This window comes from Littorina saxatilis, linkage group LG13 (assembly GCF_037325665.1).
Source record: "Littorina saxatilis isolate snail1 linkage group LG13, US_GU_Lsax_2.0, whole genome shotgun sequence".
NCBI classification, from domain to species: domain Eukaryota; kingdom Metazoa; phylum Mollusca; class Gastropoda; order Littorinimorpha; family Littorinidae; genus Littorina; species Littorina saxatilis.
The window spans coordinates 36344575-36366168 of record NC_090257.1 but is presented as its reverse complement, the minus strand read 5'-3'; the positions used below and the strand labels follow the sequence as shown (position 1 = coordinate 36366168).

The 21594-nt window shown below is 41.6% G+C and overlaps 1 protein-coding gene across 7 annotated transcripts in view; it reads right to left on the bottom strand.

Annotated features, from left to right (window-relative positions):
- Positions 1-11143: 11143 nt before the first annotated feature.
- The window catches only part of LOC138945627 (filamin-A-like), an 89404-nt gene continuing 78953 nt past the window's right edge, over positions 11144-21594 (bottom strand). For 6 of the 7 annotated variants that reach the window (XM_070317097.1, XM_070317094.1, XM_070317093.1 and 3 more), the window contains 4 exons: positions 21420-21440; positions 17153-17305; positions 15428-15598; positions 11144-13699 (listed from right to left, as the gene is read on the bottom strand). In XM_070317097.1, the coding sequence (XP_070173198.1) occupies positions 13419-13699; positions 15428-15598; positions 17153-17305; positions 21420-21440 (626 nt within the window). In that variant the 3' untranslated portion in view covers positions 11144-13418. The remainder of the gene's footprint in view (positions 13700-15427; positions 15599-17152; positions 17306-21419; positions 21441-21594) is intronic. The other variant, XM_070317098.1, reaches the window with a different exon arrangement.

Genomic DNA, 21594 nt, shown 5'->3' with positions numbered 1-21594 from the left:
AGAATATGTAATGTGACTGATCCTGTTGTTTCCAAACTTTTGGCTATTTAATGAGGCTTATGCGCACGATGAATTTGATGGTCTCCTTGTTCTTCTTGAGCACATAATTATGTCTTTGTAGTAGTGGTAGTAGTTGTTCTTGTTCTTGTTCTTGTTCTTGTTCTTGTTCTTGTTCTTGCTGTTTTGCTTGCTCTTGTACTTGTTCTTTGTGTCGTGTCATCGACAATGATGATGATATGGTTTTTGGTGGTGGTGGTGTCGTTGATTTTTGTTTGTTTTTATACCAGTCTTGTTGTTGAATTACAAAACATAATATGAATATTCACAACAACAAAACTCTTCGAGACTAATCAGACTTCCAGAGTACAGAAACCGCATGCTAGTTTTGACAATCGAATATTTTGGAATAAATATGACAAACTATAAGTATGCTCCATGGGCCTCAATAAGTAGAATGCATAAATACACCATGAAGTAGGGAACCAAGGTAGAGGAAGAGAACAACAATTGGGATGTCAAGAATTCGGAAAAGATGGCGCACAGCATGCAAGGAGTGGAGGATGGAGAGAGCTTTGTCAGATTAGGGGGATGGAGTGAGGGTAGGGGTGGGGGTGGGAGCGTTAGGGGTGGGTTAGTCGGTGGATGGTCTGGGATCTCGAGGACGTGGGTAAGGTCGCGAAGTTTAGCGTGACAGGACATTGCGTGGACGTGAGGTTTTAGTCTGGGTCCAAGTTGAGAAGTGGGGTTCCGGGTAAGGTTAATAGTGACGGTATGTGGGTAAAGTCTGATGCTCGGACAGGCATGTGTCGAGCTACCATGAATGTCCATGATTGTGTTGGTAATAACTCGTGAACAATGAATTTTGTAGCAGGAATGTTCCGTCTGTGCCTCCCTTTAACCTAACCACCGTTGTCTTTTCTTTTTCTCCTCCTCTTCAGACAATTATTTCTCAGTTTCCCCTTTTCTCTTACATTTTGACAAGGAAACGTGGTCGTCGCGTATTCTCGAGTTGGCCGGAGAAATACCCAGTGTTTGGCTTGACGCTATAAACCATCTTGTATTGCGTCTGTGCCAGACATGCGTGAAAGTATTGTAACTCTGGCATGTCATACGACAGCAGCATGGTTGAAACGAGACTTGAATTCCTTTTGATTTACAGGACTGCAGTAAGGTGCTTCCCTTGAGAAGCATGTTGAATACAGATGTAGCCTACTCTATACTCTATGGGGACGTTTTCTGGCGAATTTGACCTTAAAGTCCCTGGTTATGCCTATTATTACTAATCAAAATGCACAAACAATAAAATGGAGAATCATGTTTGTAATAGACGATCTACACCTGAGATATTAGAAGTTGTATCGGCCTTAATAGTGCGCCTAAATATAACATTGGGGTGACTGTCTCGAAAAATCAGCACGCCTTACGTCCCTTTGCTGTATAACGTCCGAGGGTTTGGGAGAAAGGGGGAGGTGGGGAGGGGGGAGGTGGGGAGGGTGGGGATGCAGGATGGGACTACAAGTTATACTACTTGTATGTTTTGCAAAATGACGCAAAGCGTAGCTACCAACAAGAATGTATATATTTGAGCGGAACCTACACGGCCTCTTCCCGAAAGATTGGTGGGGCAATGCGTGGTGTCATTGTTACCAACCCATCACACGGAACGAACTGTGTACCTCTTGGGGGATTTGAAACAGAATTGTTGTTGATGATGGTTGTTGTTTTACCTTTAGTCAGTTGGATTGGGAATCGAGAAGAGGATGCTGATATATTTATAATGTGTGTGAAGAGCGATTCCCAGAAAATTTACTTGACACATTTTTATGAAACTTTATATGTGAATTCTTCAAAATGATATATCCCCTCAACATTTGTTTATTGTTTGGATAGATGTCTTTGATGACGTCATGACATAACCTGCTTTTCTTCAAAGTTGAGGCGGCGAGATGACGATTTAATTTTTTTAACCGTCTTCACGAGACTTGTGTTGCTTTGTATTTTGGCTCGGAATATGCCTTTTTGAGAAAAGTAAATAGGAAGTGTTAGCCCTTCCTGAAACGACGGATAGCGGTTTATTTTGGGACTCGTAGACACGCATTATCTGTGCGCTAACATGAACTTTTCGGGAAGACGTGAATATTATTAAAACGAGGGTTAGGATATACCTTCATGTTATTACACAGACATGAAAATATACTTTGCGAAATTTGTATAGAAGTATAACAGAACGACACGGCTTCTTTCCTTAACATTAACATAGTGAGTCTTTGTCTTTTAATGGTCGGCATTCGTTGTCTTTTTTCAGTGTCAAACCTAAAAGTGTTTATGCACAATTGTGAACATTGCCTGTCTTACGTAGGAGATGTTGGTTTGTGAAGGTGTAGCTTGGCTAGCGTTGGGTCACATGCTTGAGATGTTTGCGTAACAAGGACTTAATTGTTTGGGCCTTGAAACAAAAAAAGGGATTATAGGCAAGCCTGATGTTACTTTCCGCCTACAATATGTAATTGTGTGTGTGTGTGTGTGTGTGTGTGTGTGTGTGTGTGTGTGTGTGTGTGTGTGTGTGTGTGTGTGTGTGTGTGTGTGCGTGTGTGTGTGTGTGTGTGCGCGTGTGCGTGTGTGTACGCGCGCGTAGTTTATTTCAACTGTGACTTAAAAGAAACCACCATTCGAATATTGTAACATATATTTTAATCCATATCGGATTACACAAGGCCTTTTCAGGGTACGCTCCGAGCGCACTGTCCTTGTCTGGCCGCTTAATCCACACAGAGCTGTTCATATAGTTCTGTATAAACACATGTGTTCAATCAAAGTAGAACATATTTCTAGTCTTTGTCTGAAGTAGCCGCACACTTATGGCTCTACCTTCTTCTTCTTCAGCGTTCCAGAATTTTTCTGGTTACGTGTGAGCTCGTTTGCCCATTTGGGTTCCCCACACTATACTCTGAGAGCATAATCAGCTCACTCCGCTTTCGTTGAGTAGGCATGCTGGGTATTTTCGTGTTTCCATAACCCACCGAACTCCGTCATGGATTACAGGATCTTTTCCGTGCGCACTTGGTCTTGTGCTTGCGTGTACACACAAAGGGGTTAAGTCACAAATTACAATGCAGCAAGTGTAAGGTGGACTTTTCAAGGTGGAATTTACGAGACACGTGCGAAACTATGCGTCTGCACATAAGTTGACCTAGGAGATCGGAAAAATCTCCACTCTTAACCCACCAGGCGGCAGCGACCGTGATTCGAACTCATGACCTCCCGATCAGGAGGCCGACGTCTTACCACCACGCCACTGGGCTCTACCAAAAGCCACATCTCCCTCGCCAATGGTATTTTCTGCACGTACCTTTTGGTTGGTTGACCGAGTGTTCAAAAAGGATACGCCTTACAAGCAAACTGTTTGAGGTCGCCCCAAGAGCTATATTCAGTGTGGTTGGAGTTAGGAATGACGTCACCACACACCGGGAACGTTCACTTATTTAAATGAGAAATACTCTGTTTGAGTACCTAGGGTACTCTTTGCAGACTGTAAATTCTCCATGCACTCTAACGTTGTATGTGTCTTCACTTCGTCCTACTTTAATTTGCACATGAAAGCCATAACACGTGCTTGTATTTGCAAGGTAGCACATCGGAGTCCCTCTTTTCTTACGGATTCAGTGTGCTACACAAATGGATAACCATGTACAGAATACACTCTGACACTGAAGACTTTGCAAAACGAATTTGCATTCATTCAATTATGAGGGCCCCAAAGGGGGGGTATCATCACGATCACGGGAAGGGAAATTTTAGCTTTCACGATCACAGTTACCTTGATTTTTGTTTTCACGATCACGAACACCAGTGGCAAATCACGGTCACGGTAAAAGTTGCATGTACAGAAAGCACGTGTCAAAGTAAACACAACCACACAGTAATTCGCTCCTCTGGATCTATTGTTTATTCAACACAAAGTGAGAACTGTTGCACTTTTTTATTATTATTTTTTGAATTCTCTTTCATACACACATAGAAATACATATCATGATTTGTAATCAGTAACAAGAATGTTGTTTTCATTGTTTTCTCTCTCTCTCTCTCTCTCTCTCTCTCTCTCTCTCTCTCTCTCTCTCTCTCTCTCTCTCTCTCTCTCTCTCTCTCTCTCTCTCTCTCTCTCTCTCTCTACACTCATACACATTCAACTCACACACCCTCACTCACACACATGAATATATACTTGCACAATTTGACATTTCCAGAGCAAAATCTTGAAAACCCATTTTCTCCCCAACTATTGGGTGGATTGAAATTAAAGTACATGAATGTGTGATGGGGGTACACCATCGCCTGGTTTCATGTCCTTGAAAAACAAACAGGAATGCTACAGGCCAAAAATGGTTTTACCTGAAAGAAGCGCGCAGTGCCAGTGGCGAAGCCACAAGCCTGAGCCTGCGAAGCAGGCGAGCCAACTAGGGGGGTCCGGGGGCATGCCCCCCCGGAAATTTTGTCAAAAAACGGTTAAAATCTGTGCAATCTGGTGCATTCTGGGCATCATTTTCCGGGCTGTAATAGTGTTGTGATCTTGTTAAAAATCCCATTTTAGCCTCCCCCCACCACCATTCAACACACCTCCAAACTGGTGAAAACAACACTACTGTGCGCTGGCTTCATTGAGACCGGCGCCTGGTCGCGTTGCGCGATATTCACACGGATCGTTTTTGCGGAAATTTTTTAACTTCACCGGAAAAAATTTGACTTTACCGGATTTTGAAAACGGCTTTATCGAATTTCCGTTAATTACCGGAAAAGTAGCATGCCTGACAAAATCCCCAACGAACATGACTTTGATCGTCTTTGACATGAGGATCAAGTGCGGATCCAAACTGGCACGTCTCCCCGCCATTGTTTCTGAATTTAACCCATTGTTGATATTAAAGTTTACAGGCGCTAATATAAATCCAAGCTTAATGCAAAGAAGCGACAATTAGAATCTATGCCAAGCGTGTCCACGTTGCTGGGATGAAAAACACATTTCTAGTTTCGGTTTTGGCTACACGCAGACTCGATCTCGAGCCAGTCGAGGACACACTGAGCGAGCGACAGCCGGACGTGGCAATGTCGACAATGTCAATGATCTCACTCAAACTCAAAGATCTTGAACAAATTTCAAGATCTTTGCCTACATTCAGAACAGTCATAGAGCAACATAGATCAACATACCTTGATATTTCGTCTTCGGAAAGACCGACCCGTAGCCTGACCTTTCCACCAAGGAAGGCATTCTCGCCGCCTGCTTTGGTCTGGCTTGAATCCACAAAATATAACAGAAGTTCGATGACAGTACTGTACCGCTGCACGCCATGTTTGATCTTCGAATTCGAATTTGACTGAATGCACTCAAAACTTTTGCACGAAGCCCTTCCATTGGATGAAGTTTGGAAGACTTTTGCAATTTGCCTTCTGATTGGATCTCTTTTTGTCAGTGTGTGATTGGTTCTTTTAAAGGGAAGCAATCGCTGTCAAAATCATATTTCTGAATGTGTTGTTGCTTCCCTTCAATCGGAGTTGGCTCCTTGACGAATAGACAAGAGGATCATAGAGTGATACAGCTGTGAAAAATGTACGTTGAAAATAAAATGCTTTGCAATAATGCCCATCACGATCACGAAAACAAATCACGATCACGATCACGAGACTTGATTTTTTTTTCATCACGGATCACGGGCAAAGTCCCATCACGATCACAGAAATGGAAATTTCGGCAATCACGGTCACAGAAAGGTCAAAAATCGCCAATCACGATCACGGTTTTAAACCCTTTGGGGCCCTCAATTATTTTGCAGAGATACGGAACTCTTTGGAAGAAATCATTATAGATGAGTCTAAATTACAATACAGCAAGTGTAAGGTGGACTTTTCAAGGTGGAATTTACGAGACATTTTTTCTTCCAAAATGGCGTCTTAGACAGTATATAATACATGTTTCAGGCCGCACATCTAGTACCCTGGCAACCGAAAGCTTGTAGCAATGTAAGGCAACATAGCTACACTGACACCAGATATAGTACAGACACGACAGAACAGATGAGCATCTGTCGAGCCTATTACCAACGGATGTTGGCCTCAAGGTCAAGATGTTGTAAGGAGACACTTCTTAAGGTCCACGACAAATCAAATCTACGTGCGAAAGTATGCGTTCGCGTATAAGGTGACTCTCAAATTAAGAAGTGAATGTGCTGATACATAGCTAAAAGACGTGATGCTCGAAATTCATAAACACAAAAGAACTTGGGTGTGTTTTGCGTTTTGTATTTTTAGTTGTCTGGTTTTATATCAAGGTGCACAATACGGCTACGTGTTGTTTTTGTGTGTGTATTTGTTTTTCTTCTTCTCACAAACAGTGTTAGGTGTTGTTGGGTTTTTTATACGAGAGTAGTGTGTCGTTAATATAAACAGTATCTATAAAAGTTTACATCCCTGAGAAAGATAATAGTGTGTAACTGCTCGTTTTTTCTTTCAGAATATCCTTGAACTGTTCAACCGCTTAAAGAGACGGCTGAATGTATTTCCATAATAAACACACATGCAGACGTTTGCCTAGACGCAGGACGTGGTAATGAATTCACGCGAATCGTAATGTTTGGCAAGGGCATTCCGACTGAGGCCATTATCGGATATGTTGGAGGACGAACAAATTTAGGTTTAGCTGTCTGTTTAGAGGGTTTACACTTTGACAAACTTTCAAGGTTTGTTGCCCTCCAGCTATAGTGCAAGTCCATTTAACCTACATCAAATTTCAAGGTCACAGCTATTGGGGTTAAAGTTCCGTTCCAAAAGTGGAAAATCGTCATTGATTTACTTGAACTTTTCAACAAATTCATTGTTTATCTACAGAGGAATAAGCCTGCCACCATTCGTCCTATCGTCAATGACAAGTTATTGAGTTTTAACAACATCTAAAGGCAGACAGCTGTCTGTACACCACTAAGTCTTGGTCAGAATTTCTACATGCAAAACGCAACTGGTTAGTAGTAAGTAAAAAGTTCACATTTGACTTGTCCCATTCTGCTTGTAGATTTGTAAAGAAAGAGTTTACAGAATGTTTTTATTCTGCTCATTTGGGTATTAGGTTAGTAAAATAACAGTTCACAGCAAATGTTCCAATTCTACTGATTGAAGTAGGGGAAGGGCTCCTAATATGGACCACTTTTTGTTTCATGCTGATAACTAGCTTATTTTCTTGCGAAGAAGTTTCATTTTGTGTTTGGTAGTCCTTCTCTCTTAGGTTAACCGTTAGGCTTATTTAGAGTGAAATAGCTTTGATAGACATTCAGCAAAAATTAAATACAGAAAAAATCACAAAGGGCCCATATTAGGAGCCTGGGGGCCTAATATGGACCAGTGAAGCGGCCTTCACGAATCACTGTAAAAAGCCCCCTATATTTCAAAATAACATGATACAACTTAGTGTACAAGTCAGCCTAATTAAAATATGCTCTAGATTTATCTGTTTTGGGTTGATGAGAGCATTATTTGAAGCACATCAGGAAACTAAAGAAGCTTATCAAAAACAGAGTGAAAATAAGTGAAATTATCAACTTCCACGAAAAGAAGACTTTTTGTTGCATTTTTTTTTTAATCTCGAGGGCTAGTTATAGGTTATTTCCAGCAAGCTTCTTAATGAATTAATAAAAATAGCCTTTAGCTTTTATTTTCTTCGATTTGTTGAAGGTGGTCCATATTAGGGGACTCGCACATACTTTGATATTTTGCTATTATCTTTTGTTTGCAGTAGAAACTCGGGGTCAACACTGCTAGAATGTAACAAATACGGTTTTAGCTGTCATATATAGCAATTTTTGTGTGATAAAAGCTTTGGCTGTGGACAGAAACGAGTCCGTTTTAGGCGGCAAATTTAGAGTGAACGCTGCCAAAAGTGAAGAAAAGAGAAAAAGCCTAACGGTTTTGAGATTTCTGTTTCGGCAACTGTTTTCACATGTGCAAGTTATCCAGAGAGGGTGAATACAGCGAATAAAACTTTTTTGAGCGCTCTAGCGCCGTTGGTTTGTCAGAACAGGAGGTGGTCCATATTAGGAGCCGGTCCATATTAGGAGCCCTTCCCCTAGTAAGTTACTGAGAGAAAACTTCACAGCAAATGTTGCCTTTCTGCAAATCTCAGTCGCGTGTCTCCGACTCCGGTATGTGACCTTGGCAGGACAAGCCAGGCCAGGCCGTAAAGTTGAATGACTTGTTATACATTGACATTGATAGTTATATTCTTCTTCTTCGTCGTTGTTCGCTAGATAGTTTTATCATAAGAACCTTTTCTAATTCCTATTAACTCGATGTTCTTTAACTATATTTATACATAAATGCATATTGTAAAGCAGTATGCATTGTTAGAGGATTTTTTTTAGTAGCAGTGTTTAAATGTCGAAGCTGCTTTTCCCATTTTTACCCAAGAGACCGACTGTATATTGTGTTATTGTATTTGTCAGACTTGATTGTACCAAGTCCCTACACATGTTGTAATGCGCTTAGAGCCAAATATTTTTGTTTTTTGTAAGGGACAGGCGCAATATAAATACACTTTATTATTATTATTATTATAATAAGTGTAAAGGCGAGGCATCCGTCACCCTACAAGCTCTTGCATGGTATAGGAAAGGAGGCGAGCAACCGGGCACGGAGTTGTCGTTCTTGTCACGAATGGTTATTCCAGCGTCGCGGACGACGCTGGTATCTGCGGTCGGGAAGACTTTTTACGAGTTTGCCACAGGGCGCCGCCATGTTTTCTGTGCTCGACTGCGAGCAGACCACAGGCACATTACACCCAAAATTCTTGTAGGCATACACAGACGCAACATAGCATATACAGACAATAACACCCACAACACTTCAACTGCATATGAAAGGAATAAAAATAAATCCGCAAATCAGTCGCGCACAATACACCAGTTAGAAAAACAAGGAGTACCAAAGCGGCGTGCAGAAACTAAACTGACTCGGAGACTGAGAAGAAACATTTATCACACGATGTGGATAGCAAACATTAAAATAAAACAGATAAGTCAAGCAAAAAATAAACACAAATATCAAAAACACAATAAACAAAGGTAAAGAAAACAAAAAGAGATGCTTGCCGACAGTCAGTGTGTGTGTGCGTGGTTTGCCGTGTGCGTCAGCGGGGTACCGGGTGTGTGTGTGTGTGTGTGTGCGTGCGCGTGCATGCGTGCGTAGGCTACGTTCTTGCGTGTGTGCGTTCGAATGAGAAAGAAGAGAGAGAGAGGATTGAACAATGAGGTCACGTTCTCTGTCACATGAATACATATACACACACTGAAGGCTACTTCGGACACGAACACTTGCCAACAACTGTGGTTGGACATGCTTTTGAAATGTAATATTTTTTCGACATGATTTCTGGACATACGAATCCCGCTGTGTTGCCTACTGATGTTGCGAATGATGAAGGCTTTGAGTTGACTGACCTTGAGGAGGGATTGCATCAGGCGTTTATCGTCTCAAATTATATCCTTGCTACTTTTCAGGAGTCAACTATTGCCATTCATGGTAACTTGGATAGTCAATGTTTTTATTTGTTTGATTCCCATCAAAGAAACAGAAATGGTAACCATTCTTCAAATGGCACTGCAGTTTTGATGTCATCAAGTTAATTCCTTTGCAGAATTGATTGATTTTCTCAAAAGCCATTATCAATGTGTTTATCAATTAACACCTGTTCATTTCTGTCCAACTGCAATGCAAACTCAATGTGGAGGAAACAAGGATTCATTACAAACAAGTCATCCCTGTACATCAACAGATTTATGTACCTCAATCAATACTGCTAGTATGAGTGACAGGAATCTAAAAGGAAAAACAACCAAACGCAAATGTACTACTACTTCTACGACTCGTTTGAATGTAAAACAGAAATGTAACACTATCTGTGACAATGACGGTTCTACGACTCGTTTGAAGGACAGTATAGATCGAACCTTAACCCACAACTACGACAATTTGTGTCAGACTTTTTTGAACAGGAAAATATGCCTCTGTTCAACAGTAACCAAAACATGGAAGATGTTTTTGAAACTTTACAGAAATGTAACACTAGCCTATCTGTGACAATGTTGCTTTTGAATTGAACCCACATTTGTTGAACAGGAGAGAATGTTCCTGTTCAACAGTGCCCAAAACACTGAATCTGACGTTTTTGAATCTTTTCTGTCATCCAACTGAATCTGACGCTTTTGAATCTTTTCTGTCATCTAACCCAATTGCTCATGACTTCATCGATCTTGAACATGCCTACTTTTCAAAGAAAGACAGACAAAAGCGAAATCTGCATGTTAGCCATCTGCCTGAAATGGTCAATGCACTTTTGTAAAATTGTCACAGCTGTTATGCACTTTTGTGAAATGGTCAGTGCTGTTGTGCACTTATGCAAAACTTGGTGCTGTGCTGTTAACATTTGAACAAAATGCATTTTGTTCAAATGTTTAGTGCAACTTGCTACTATATAATCGCTGTATGCGCTTTGTGGTAATAATGCACTGTTGTGAAAAGTTTGCGCTAAATGTTGGCACTATGCATCATTGTTGGAGCACCCTCCTGTAGATGCACCATGCTGAAAAATGTACTTATGAATCAAGCATTGACTGAAATAAACAATTTATATATCCAGCACAACATGCAATTCATTAACTTTTGACCCTAACCTTTAACACTTCCCAAAATAAATCTTTGGTGGACATTGCATCGACGCTGTTGATTTTGAAAGAACATGTTTCTTGTCGTTCTTGTCAAGAGGAGGTAGCCTAGCCTCTCTGGCAGTTGAATGTCAGACGTCGCGTGCAGTGACAGTCAAAGATTGGTCAAGCTGGCAGTTTTTCTCTTGAGGGATTTACCTCTTCATCCTCCGATGACCGTTGGTTGCTTATTGTACCAGTCAGCGGCTCCAGGTCAGGGCAAGGAAGCCCTGCGAGAGGTCGCAGACAGACAGACAGACAGACAGACAGACAGACAGACAGACAGACAGACAGACAGACAGACAGACAGACAGACACACACACACACACACACACAACTACAACTACAATAACGACCACAACAACGCACGAATAGAACTTGATTCGGTTACAAAAGAACAAAATACAATACAGCGTTGTTTATTTCGCAGCACCTTGTATCAGTGAAAAACTATGCATAACTCAAGAATCACACACATATTCCCTCCTGTGTCAACGATAATATCACCCATCACTTATGTGTCCAAAAGTTCGCACGAAACGAGAGCACTCTTCCCCTTGAACGTCAACAGCATGGCTGTGTTTTGTGCAGAATGAGAATGTTGTGCTGAATAAAATTAATTTTGCATGTTGGCCAAGTAGCCGTCACAAAATAATTCAACCAGGTTGTTAGCTTTTCATGTTCCTTCCACCTATCTGGCTATTCGGGACCGAGTGTTAGGTGTTTTTATATTTTTTTAATTTCTTTTTTTTTTTACATTGTGGTCCTCGTGTTTGAAACTATATTTAGGTCGAACACGGTAAAGTGAAGAAGGTTCCAAAAAGCTCATATCTTTTTACACTTGTTACTTCAAAACTTGTTAATAATCTTGATCTCCTTAACATCTTAACACCTGAACATCTTCTCTCTTTTTTTGGGTGGGGTTGGGGGGGGGGGGTCGTCCCGGAAATTAATTCAACCCAACTCAAAGATTCCACTCTGCAGTGCGAGTATAGTCATGCGGTTGAATGTTGCTATGTGTGCAAGTTGAAGGATACTCTTTTCGCTTGTAACAGTTTAGAAACATCTGTGGTGGCTGACTTGAATTAACGCTCACATAAGATGGAAGGGACATGTACGTGCATAATAACCATACAGAAACACATCTAAAATAGTATACAATCTAACGAACAAGCCGTGAATAGACACAATTAAGCGATGTACACGTTGATAACAATTTAATTTATGAATAACTATGTATATGGAACGGATACATTGATCCTAAGACAGGACAGAAACGTATAAATAACGAAGATCTTTTACAGAAGGTTAGGGCCAAAAATGCCTTCAAGATTTCATGAAATGGGACATGGAACGTGTATTGTATATATACAGTATCATGTTGAAATGAAGTTATCAATACACGTGGAGGAAGTTATCTTGTTATCAAAGTCAGCACCAGCAGTAATTTAAAACAGTTGTAAAATACAATACATGCGACAAGTTACTGAAACAACAGCATTATACAACATATTTTGTACATTTAATGAACGATGCATAAACACGAAATGCAAGTTTCAGGGAACCAATTTGTGACAAATAGTTCAAATGTTTACATGAATTTCTTTACTACTTCACCCTTAGAAGCACATATTTCTTGTTGCAAGTTAGATTGAACAGAATCATATGTAAACCTAGATTTATATAAAATTCAACACATACAGTGGTAGGGTTTCAAAACACATGAAAATAACAACATATTTCACGATGAAATCTGTTCACTTAGACCCTTTGTGACAAGAATGTACATTTAACTATGTGCAGATGTTAACAATAAGCGAATAGTAACGTGTGAGAACATTACAAATTCGTTCTACTACAGCGCGACATTTCTTTTGATCAATTGAAAACTATTACATTCCACTGTATAGTATAGTAACATAACGTAAGCTAAACATTTTTACACATTCATGTTCAAACGTCAGTTGACATGGCATGATCCTGTAAAATCAAGGCACATTTGATTTAACTATATTCGCTTATCCTGGAATCGTTTGGTTAAAGCGCGTGAAATGGCCATGTCAGCTTCTCCACCCAGCACCGTTATCTTGTAACCAGATCCACAACTGATGATCATGTCCTAGAAAATAATGTCACTCCCAGAGAATCGATTAAAACAAAACTGTTAGATGAGCCTGTGGCAGAATGTCTGCAGTCTCTCTGAAGAGAGCCATGAGATACGTTTACCCTTCTTGCAGCAACCTAATTAATTTACACAATAAAAGTAACCCTGTGATAGAAAGACATATTACCATTGATACAGAGACGGAGTTGAGAGGCAGTAATATAGTTCCAATGGACACGGCAGTAAAAACAATATGAAAATGCAAAAATGTAAAAATGATCATTTGATTTTAGTCAATCTTCATCATTCAACTTTTGCTCTAGCTCGCACCAGCCCCCCACCCCCACCCCCCTCCTCACCCTTGTCCCCCGCTGTTAAGTAAAACAGTCACATGTGTTGAAAACAATGGGTCGCGTACACTTTGCCAACAATCAACCAGTGGACCATCATTGAAACACACCAGTTCATTTTTGTCAGCAGTCCGGATCACAACTGTATTATCACGTCTTTTCGAGGAACGTGTAAGCTCACGGTGACACGTTAAGACCCCCACCTAACTCTGTCTACCCCATGTCTAGTACAAGAAGTCATTTTTGTTGACAACAGCACTACTGCGAGGTGACCCCTCCCCGGGCGCGATAGAGGGTGGGGGACTCCTCATGGATCTGTTGTCATCGCTCATCATCTCGAGCTCCTGCGCGGAGTGCGCGAGAAGAACTGTGAAGGGCGAGCCCTCCACGTGCGCGCCAGACCACTGGATGTAGACGGTGTAGATGCCGGCCTCCACGGGGTCGTAGAAACACTGGTACAGCTTATCCTTCTGGCTGGCTTTCCTCATCTTCACGTGGAACGCGCCTGGAACGGATAAGGTAGAGCATTATCATCTGAAATAATAGACGATTTCCGAAAATATCTCTGTCGGGTTTGTATGGGTTGTGAAAGAGTGAATGCCCTTGCTTTTTACTCGGACAAACATTGAAGTGGCCAATCACTAGCGAGGGGTGTGTCGGACAAACATTGAAGTGGCCAATCACTAGCGAGGGGTGTGTCGGACAAACATTGGAGTGGCCAATCACTAGCGAGGGGTGTGTCGGACAAACATTGAAGTGGCCAATCACTAGCGAGGGGTGTGTCGGACAAACATTGGAGTGGCCAATCACTAGCGAGGGGTGTGTCGGCTACACGAAGACAGGAGCACGTGTGTAGATTGTTCAGGAAAAGCACTGAAGGGTATACATTCTTTCACAACCAATACAAACCCGACGGACTCATTTCCAAACATCGTCTGTTGAAAGGTTACTTTAAGACACTGACACGATCCCGATCTTTACGCGGATTGCTTTCTTTCTTTCTTTATTTGGTGTTTAACGTCGTTTTCAACCACGAAGGTTATATCGCGACGGGGAAAGGGGGGGAGATGGGATAGAGCCACTTGTTAATTGCTTCTTGTTCACAAAAGCACTAATAAAAAAATTGCTCCAGGGGCTTGCAACGTAGTACAATATATTACCTTACTGGGAGAATGCAAGTTTCCAGTACAAAGGACTTAACATTTCTTACATACTGCTTGACTAAAATCTTTACAAACATTGACTATATTCTATACAAGAAACACTTAACAAGGGTAAAAGGAGAAACAGAATCCGTTAGTCGCCTCTTACGACATGCTGGGGAGCATCGGGTAAATTCTTCCCCCTAACCCGCGCGGGGTTACGCAGATTGCTTGCTATACACTTATGAAACACGAAACACGTTACGTTAGGTTTAACATTGAATTGGTCACATCCTTTTATGGTTGGCTGTTTGTTATCTTCACATAGAATGCACATGAAAAAGACACGAAAAGACTTGTTTCCGCAGAAAACCCACGTTAAACCAGTGCTTTGGGTAAAACAAAGTAAGACAAAATAACCCCTGCACTCATTTGTGACCCTCCACCACGAAATGAGTCGCATGTCACTTCGCGCGGTTCTGCGCTAGGCTTAATATAAGTCCGGGGAGTGTCTGGTAACTGTGTGAGGGTCATCTTAGTCACAGGCTTATAACTCAAACAGTTTTTGCTCTTTTCTAAAACGGTTTTCACCAATGGATAGAGCATAAAACACTCTTTAGAAAAATGTAAAAAATATGAAAATCATGCAAAGGTGACTTGCGACTCATTCCGTGGTGGAGGGTCACAATTATAAACGAACTAAAGAACTACAGTGGAACCCCCCTTTTAAGACCAAAAACCTATCTGAGAAAATAAATCAAGACTTAAAATGGAGGGAGTCTTAAAATGCAGGTACATTTACAGAGGTTATGGTAAAAAGTCAGAAAAGACGGGGTTAAAAGAGAGGGAGTCTTAATTGTGGGTTTCAAAGGGGGGGGGGGGCTTCTACCGTAGCTGACGAGCTTCACAAGTTTTTAATAAGGTTTTGGTCCCAGGAGACTAAGAAACCACACAGCAACAACATTAATCCCCTATTAAATTCACATGCAGATATACTAATCACAAATCATAACAGTTAGAAATGTCATGCAACAACCACACAACATACCTTGCAATCCTAAATTTAACGTAACAAACTTAAAATGACTCACCCTTGGGCCCCATGATTCGAACCCTCAGCTCCCCAGCACCGGCCCCCGTGGTGTCCACCCAGAAGTTGCTCTCAAAGCGGTTGAGGATGCCACCCCGCTGGATACCCGGCCCCCACACCCTCACCTTGCCATGCACCTGAGTCTCACTGATGTCGATGTTGTAGGGACTTCCTGTGAACATAGAGCAAGCTGAGTTGTGTACATTATGTTTCAGAGGATGACATATACGTGTTGGTTGGTTGCTGCTTTCAAGCATTAATGCCAGCAATTGCATTATCTACTGAGGGCCCAAACACGTTTGTTTGTTTGTTTGTTTGCTTAACGCCCAGCCGACCACGAAAGGCCATATCAGGGCGGTGCTGCTTTGACATATAACGTGCGCCACACACAAGACAGAAGTCGCAGCACAGGCTTCATGTCTCACCCAGTCACATTATTCTGACACCGGACCAACCAGTCCTAGCACTAACCCCATATTGCCAGACGCCAGGCGGAGCAGCCACTAGATTGCCAATTTTAAAGTCTTAGGTATGACCCGGCCGGGGTTCGAACCCACGACCTCCCGATCACGGGGCGGACGCCTTACCACTAGGCCAACCGTGCCTGTTCCCCAAACAAGTAGGTTTGCGCCAACTAAAAAAGATTTGCTCATGGACATTTGATTGCTCTCTCCCTGGGGAAAGCGACCTGCCATACAGTACAAACGAAGAATTTAGCAGAAATCCAAAAACAGAATGACTGTTTACGTTCCAAAATTCTGAATAAACAAGAGGCGAAGCCTTCAAGGCTCACGTAAGAAATCGACAAACAGTAACACAAACTCAATCACTCCGTCACACATACACACACACACACACACACACAGTAAGCATAGGTGACACTGTGCAAGAAAGCGAGACACTAGATCTAGATCTGTCTGTCTGCATGTAGCCTACTTACAGGGACACGACTGCCAACTAGTCTCGGCCCGCTCAAAATAACAATGACCGAGACTTTCAGTAATTCCTTCGCGTGACGTCTAACCCTCTTACGCCATAATGTGACGTCTTCAAATGACGAAATGTTAAAGTTTCTACCACAGACATACACTCGCACAAACAAACACACACACACACGCACACACGCACAAACGCACAGACAGACAAAGTTACGATCGCATAGGCTACACTTACGTGAGCCAACAAGAACTATAGGTTAGTGGAACGTTTAATTATTAACAAAGCAAAACGTTACGTTTACCACAATGTGCACGGTAAGCAGGTCAAACATTGTTTTCCGAGCTAGGCGCTCAGTGCAATTTCTGATTTGTAAATCGACGTCGTCGTAGAATTTAGGCGTGACTCCTTCTAGACAGTTTTTCAGCAGAAGGCCAAAATTGATTTTTTTGTTTTGTTTTTGCGAACGACGAAGAAGAAGAAGAAGAAGAATTTATTTTTTTTAATTATGAAATAGTGTTTAATTTTTTCCGTGGGTATGGATAGACAGAGAAAAGAATGTTAAATAATTTATTGTCCATCGTATTTTAGAGAATGTTTCTCATTAAGAATTATACACTTAGGCTAAAGCACAAAAACATCAAAATCGCGAAGAATCGAGTTACGCCAAAATTCCGGGACGACGACGAAATTTAAATTAAGTTTTGTTTTGTCAGTAATTAAACGTTCCAATAGCCTACAATTCCTGTTTTTTTCATAAAGAATTGATCAAGCAGAGACAAAAACCTACCCATGATGTGCTGGTCATTGTACTTGATGTCCACCCGGTGTCTGCCCGGCATGGTGGGGGTCATCTTGAGTGACCGCGTGCCGTCCTGGTTGTCAAGGAAACGACATGGGATGGTGTTCCCTCTGGGGTCAGTGCACGCCACTGTCAGCCTCCCTGCAGTCCACAGCAAATAAGTCAAACATTGTTTTCCGATCAAATAATCAAAGGGAGGTAAGCGCTCTAAATGCATACGACATGTGCAATGGATTAAGCGAGAGTTATACAGAACCAATCTCTTGGCACATGAGAGAATAACACGCATTGAAATGTACAAGCGACTTTCATCCTCAAAAATGTTTTCCGAGCTAGGCGCTGGATTAAATTTCTGAACAACAACAACAACAACAACAACAACATGCAGGGCTCCCCATAGCGTGCGTCCCATACGCACTGGACGCCAAAATCATGTACTAGACATTCAAGGAGGGGGTCCCGGGACGCACTAAACCTACAAAGAGCGGGTCCCGGGACGCACTAAACCTACAAAGAGCGGGTCCCGGGACGCACTAAACCTACAAAGAGCGGGTCCCGGGACGCACTAAACCTACAAAGAGCGGGTCCCGGGACGCACTAAACCTACAAAGAGCGGGTCCCGGGACGCACTAAACCTACAAAGAGCGGGCCCCGGGACGCACTAAACCTACAAAGAGCGGGTCCCGGGACGCACTAAACCTACAAAGAGCGGGTCCCGGGACGCACTAAACCTACAAAGAGCGGGTCCCGGGACGCACTAAACCTACAAAGAGCGGGTCCCGGGACGCACTAAACCTACAAAGAGCGGGTCCCGGGACGCACTAAACCTACAAAGAGCGGGTCCCGGGACGCACTAAACCTACAAAGAGCGGGTCCCGGGACGCACTAAACCTACAAAGAGCGGGTCCCGGGACGCACTCAATTTCCTCTGTCGTGCGTCCCGTATACTCTTTTCAGACTTTAGTCGTCAGCTAAGTCAAAGTGCAAACACAAATTATCCCATTTTCACGCGGGAACAAAGTGTTCGTGTGTGTTGCATTTGACTTGGTATAGTTGAAGTGTCCTCCTCGAATATTCTGGTAAATCAAAAAACCAGGTCATATCACAGTATTCGCGATAACAATGCGTTGTATGTAAATTGGGGGTTTGGGGACCCGGGACTCTAGGGACCCTCTAAAACTCTGCTAAGGGGGTCCATGAACCCTCTAAACATTGACAGTGGGGGTCCCGGGACCCTGTAGGACGGGCGTTCGTGGGGAGCCCTGACATGTAAGGACAAGATGAACAAGAAGTTCGCGGGAAAACAAACTAAATCACTTCGTTTGAGGAGTAATGTTCATTAAATATACTTAATATTCAAATTTTCTGCGTTTTGCAGTGCAACCATTTTAACTCCAACTGCCAACAAAACATACACTCTTTGTGCAGTTAATTTTTGTCAGTCTACAGGCGGTAGATGTCTGACTAGAAAGAACTGCACAAGCAACACACACACACACACACACACACACACACACACACACACACACACACACACACACACACACACACACAAATATTAACACATGCGCGCACGCGCGCACAAACACACACACACACACACACACACACACACACACTAACACAAATATTACCACATATGCACGCGCACACACACACACACACACACACACACACACAAACACACACACACACACAAACACAATCACACACACACAAACACAATCACACAACTTATCGAATATATAAACGCAAACACAGTCAACTACAATATCACGACAAACACAAACACATCGGTTTCCCATGTTAACAAATCCTACACACATTCCGCACCAACAAAACTGAAACAAGGAAAGCAAAACGGTAACTCTCCTTAAAAGAAGAATACAATATAGGGGTCACACGTTGGACATAAATCATGATAACACGATTGGCACCGGTAGACAACTCACTACTTATCTGCCTACTCTGTGTATATAAGTTCTATTCTACTTCAACCGCACCAAATAAACCCATCGTATTATCCCATGCCTCACAATCATTACTCTTGACAAACAGACAATGCACATAGGAAATTGCCTTCACCGGTATTAGTGTTACGAAGCTATCGGTACTGTGCACTGCACTAATTGCTATGAGTACACTCTTTGTCTGCGGTTTATGTACCCAACACTGTAAACGTTTTAATTTCTAACTTTAATATTTGGTCAAAGTAACTTGCGTCTGTGTTTGTTCTCGTGTGTCTGTGTGTCTGTGTGTATGTCTCTGTGTCGTTCTGTCCGTCTTTCATTCTGTGTCTATGTGGTTGGTGTGTGGGTATTTTCGATTTTTGAGTGCTGTATGACTTCTTCTGACTGCGTTAGTTTGAATATCAATTGTCAATGGTTCGTTTTGTAACTCCATTAAATAGCAGAGACATAAAAGCATAACTGTTTTTTCCTTCTTTTCTTTTTAGTTTTCTAAATCAGCGTGAGAGAAATATTTGGTAAGCATATGTACATATTTAGATTATCCACAGCTTTTAACAAGAAGAGCAAACGCTCGATCGAGTCACTTTCGCAGTTCTGAATATTATATGAGGCATCAGATGGACAGGAAGAAATTGCTATTCACAACACAATGAGTCACGTTCACATAAAATTTGAGCCCGGTCACTTTTATAGTTTCCGAGAAAAGCCCAACGTTAAGTTGTGTGTTGCCGAACAGAAAAGGCTAGTTATCTCCCTTGTTTTTCTGATAACGTTCGTAAAAGGCTACAGATGTAAATACTTTGATGTAAAGAATAATCCTACAAAGTTTCAATCACATCCGATGAACTTTGTCAAAGATATAAAATGTCTAATTTTTCCTTTGACGCTGACCTGTGACCTTGAAAAAGGTCAAAGGTCAACGAAACCATCGTTAAAGTGTAGAGGTCATTGGAGGTCACGACTAAACAAAATATGAGCCCGATCGCTTTGATAGTTTCCGAGAAAAGTCCAACGTTAAGGTGGTGTCTACGGACGGCCGGCCGGACAGACTAACACTGACCGATTACATAGAGTCACTTTTTCTCAAGTGACTCAATAAAACTATATAGTCACATTTGCCTAAAACAAAGAAAATGCAAATTCTGTTTTAATGTGCTATATTTAAATAAACTTTACTATTGTCATAGTGTGTATGGCTGTATCATCTATCAAGTAACATAAGGTGCTCTACTAATGGTTGTTGTGTATCGTAGCTGCTCTGTTAATTTTTGTTTCTGTTTATATGTTTTCAGTATTTTATCTGTCAGGTAACATAAGATGCCCTACTAATTTCGTTGTGTACATGTCTGTTTAGCGTTTTGTCTGTCAAGGAACTTAAGCTGCCACATTAGTTTTCGTTGTTTACATGTCTGTTCGGTATTTCATGTCTAGTTACCTGAGCTGGCATAGTATTCGTTGTGTATATGGCTGGTTTGTCTCCCAAATTAAAGAAACCACCGTACTTCTCTATTATTTTTTGTTGTGAATATGGCAACGAATATAATTATAGTTTTGTATGTACATGGCTGTGCAGTGTTTTACATGACAAGTAACATAAGCTGTTCTACTACTTTGTGTTCTGTACATAGCTGTGCAGTGTTTTACATGCCAAGTAACATAAGCTGTTCTACTATTTTCTGTTCTGTACATGGCTGTTTTATCAGTCAAATAAGGTAAACTGTATACCAAAACAACAAACATATAAGGGAAGGCGGTTGAGAGGGATGAAACACAATATGATGGTGTAAAAGTGAAGATTACTGTACCCAATCCACGCATGCATATATGACACATAACTCCAGAAACAATACACGACGTTCGGAAATAACTCCGTTGGGTTAGTATGGGTTGTGAAAGAGTGAATACTCTTGCTTTTATTGAGGCAAACTTTCCCACGTGACATTATAAGCCTGTCACTAGCGAGGGGTGTGTCTGAAACTTGGACAATGAGCACGTGTGGAAAGTTTGCATCAATAAAAGCAAAGGTTTTTAATCTTCAACAACCAATACAAACCCGACAGAGTTCTTTTCCAAGTTCGTCTATTACTACAAACAATTTAAGCCATTCCCATTGCAAAACCGTGCCAATATTGTATCAGGTCTCTCACCACACATGCGTATACAGATCAAAAACATTCTGAATACATTCGCTACCCTGGATGTCAACCCACCTAAACATTAACCCCGAATAAAGTGCTACGATTTTTGTTAAATTATAAGTGTGGGAGAAAAGATAAACTTTTTACCTGAATTTACCAAAAATATATCTGAAAATGTTCGAGTACGGATATGAGCTGTAGCGAGGCTCCAAAACGATTATCACAAAGGATAAATTAAAACAGAACGCTTATACAAGAAGATAGACACCAGCAAACACATACCCTCGGATCAAAGATCTATACACAACAATGAACTCATAAG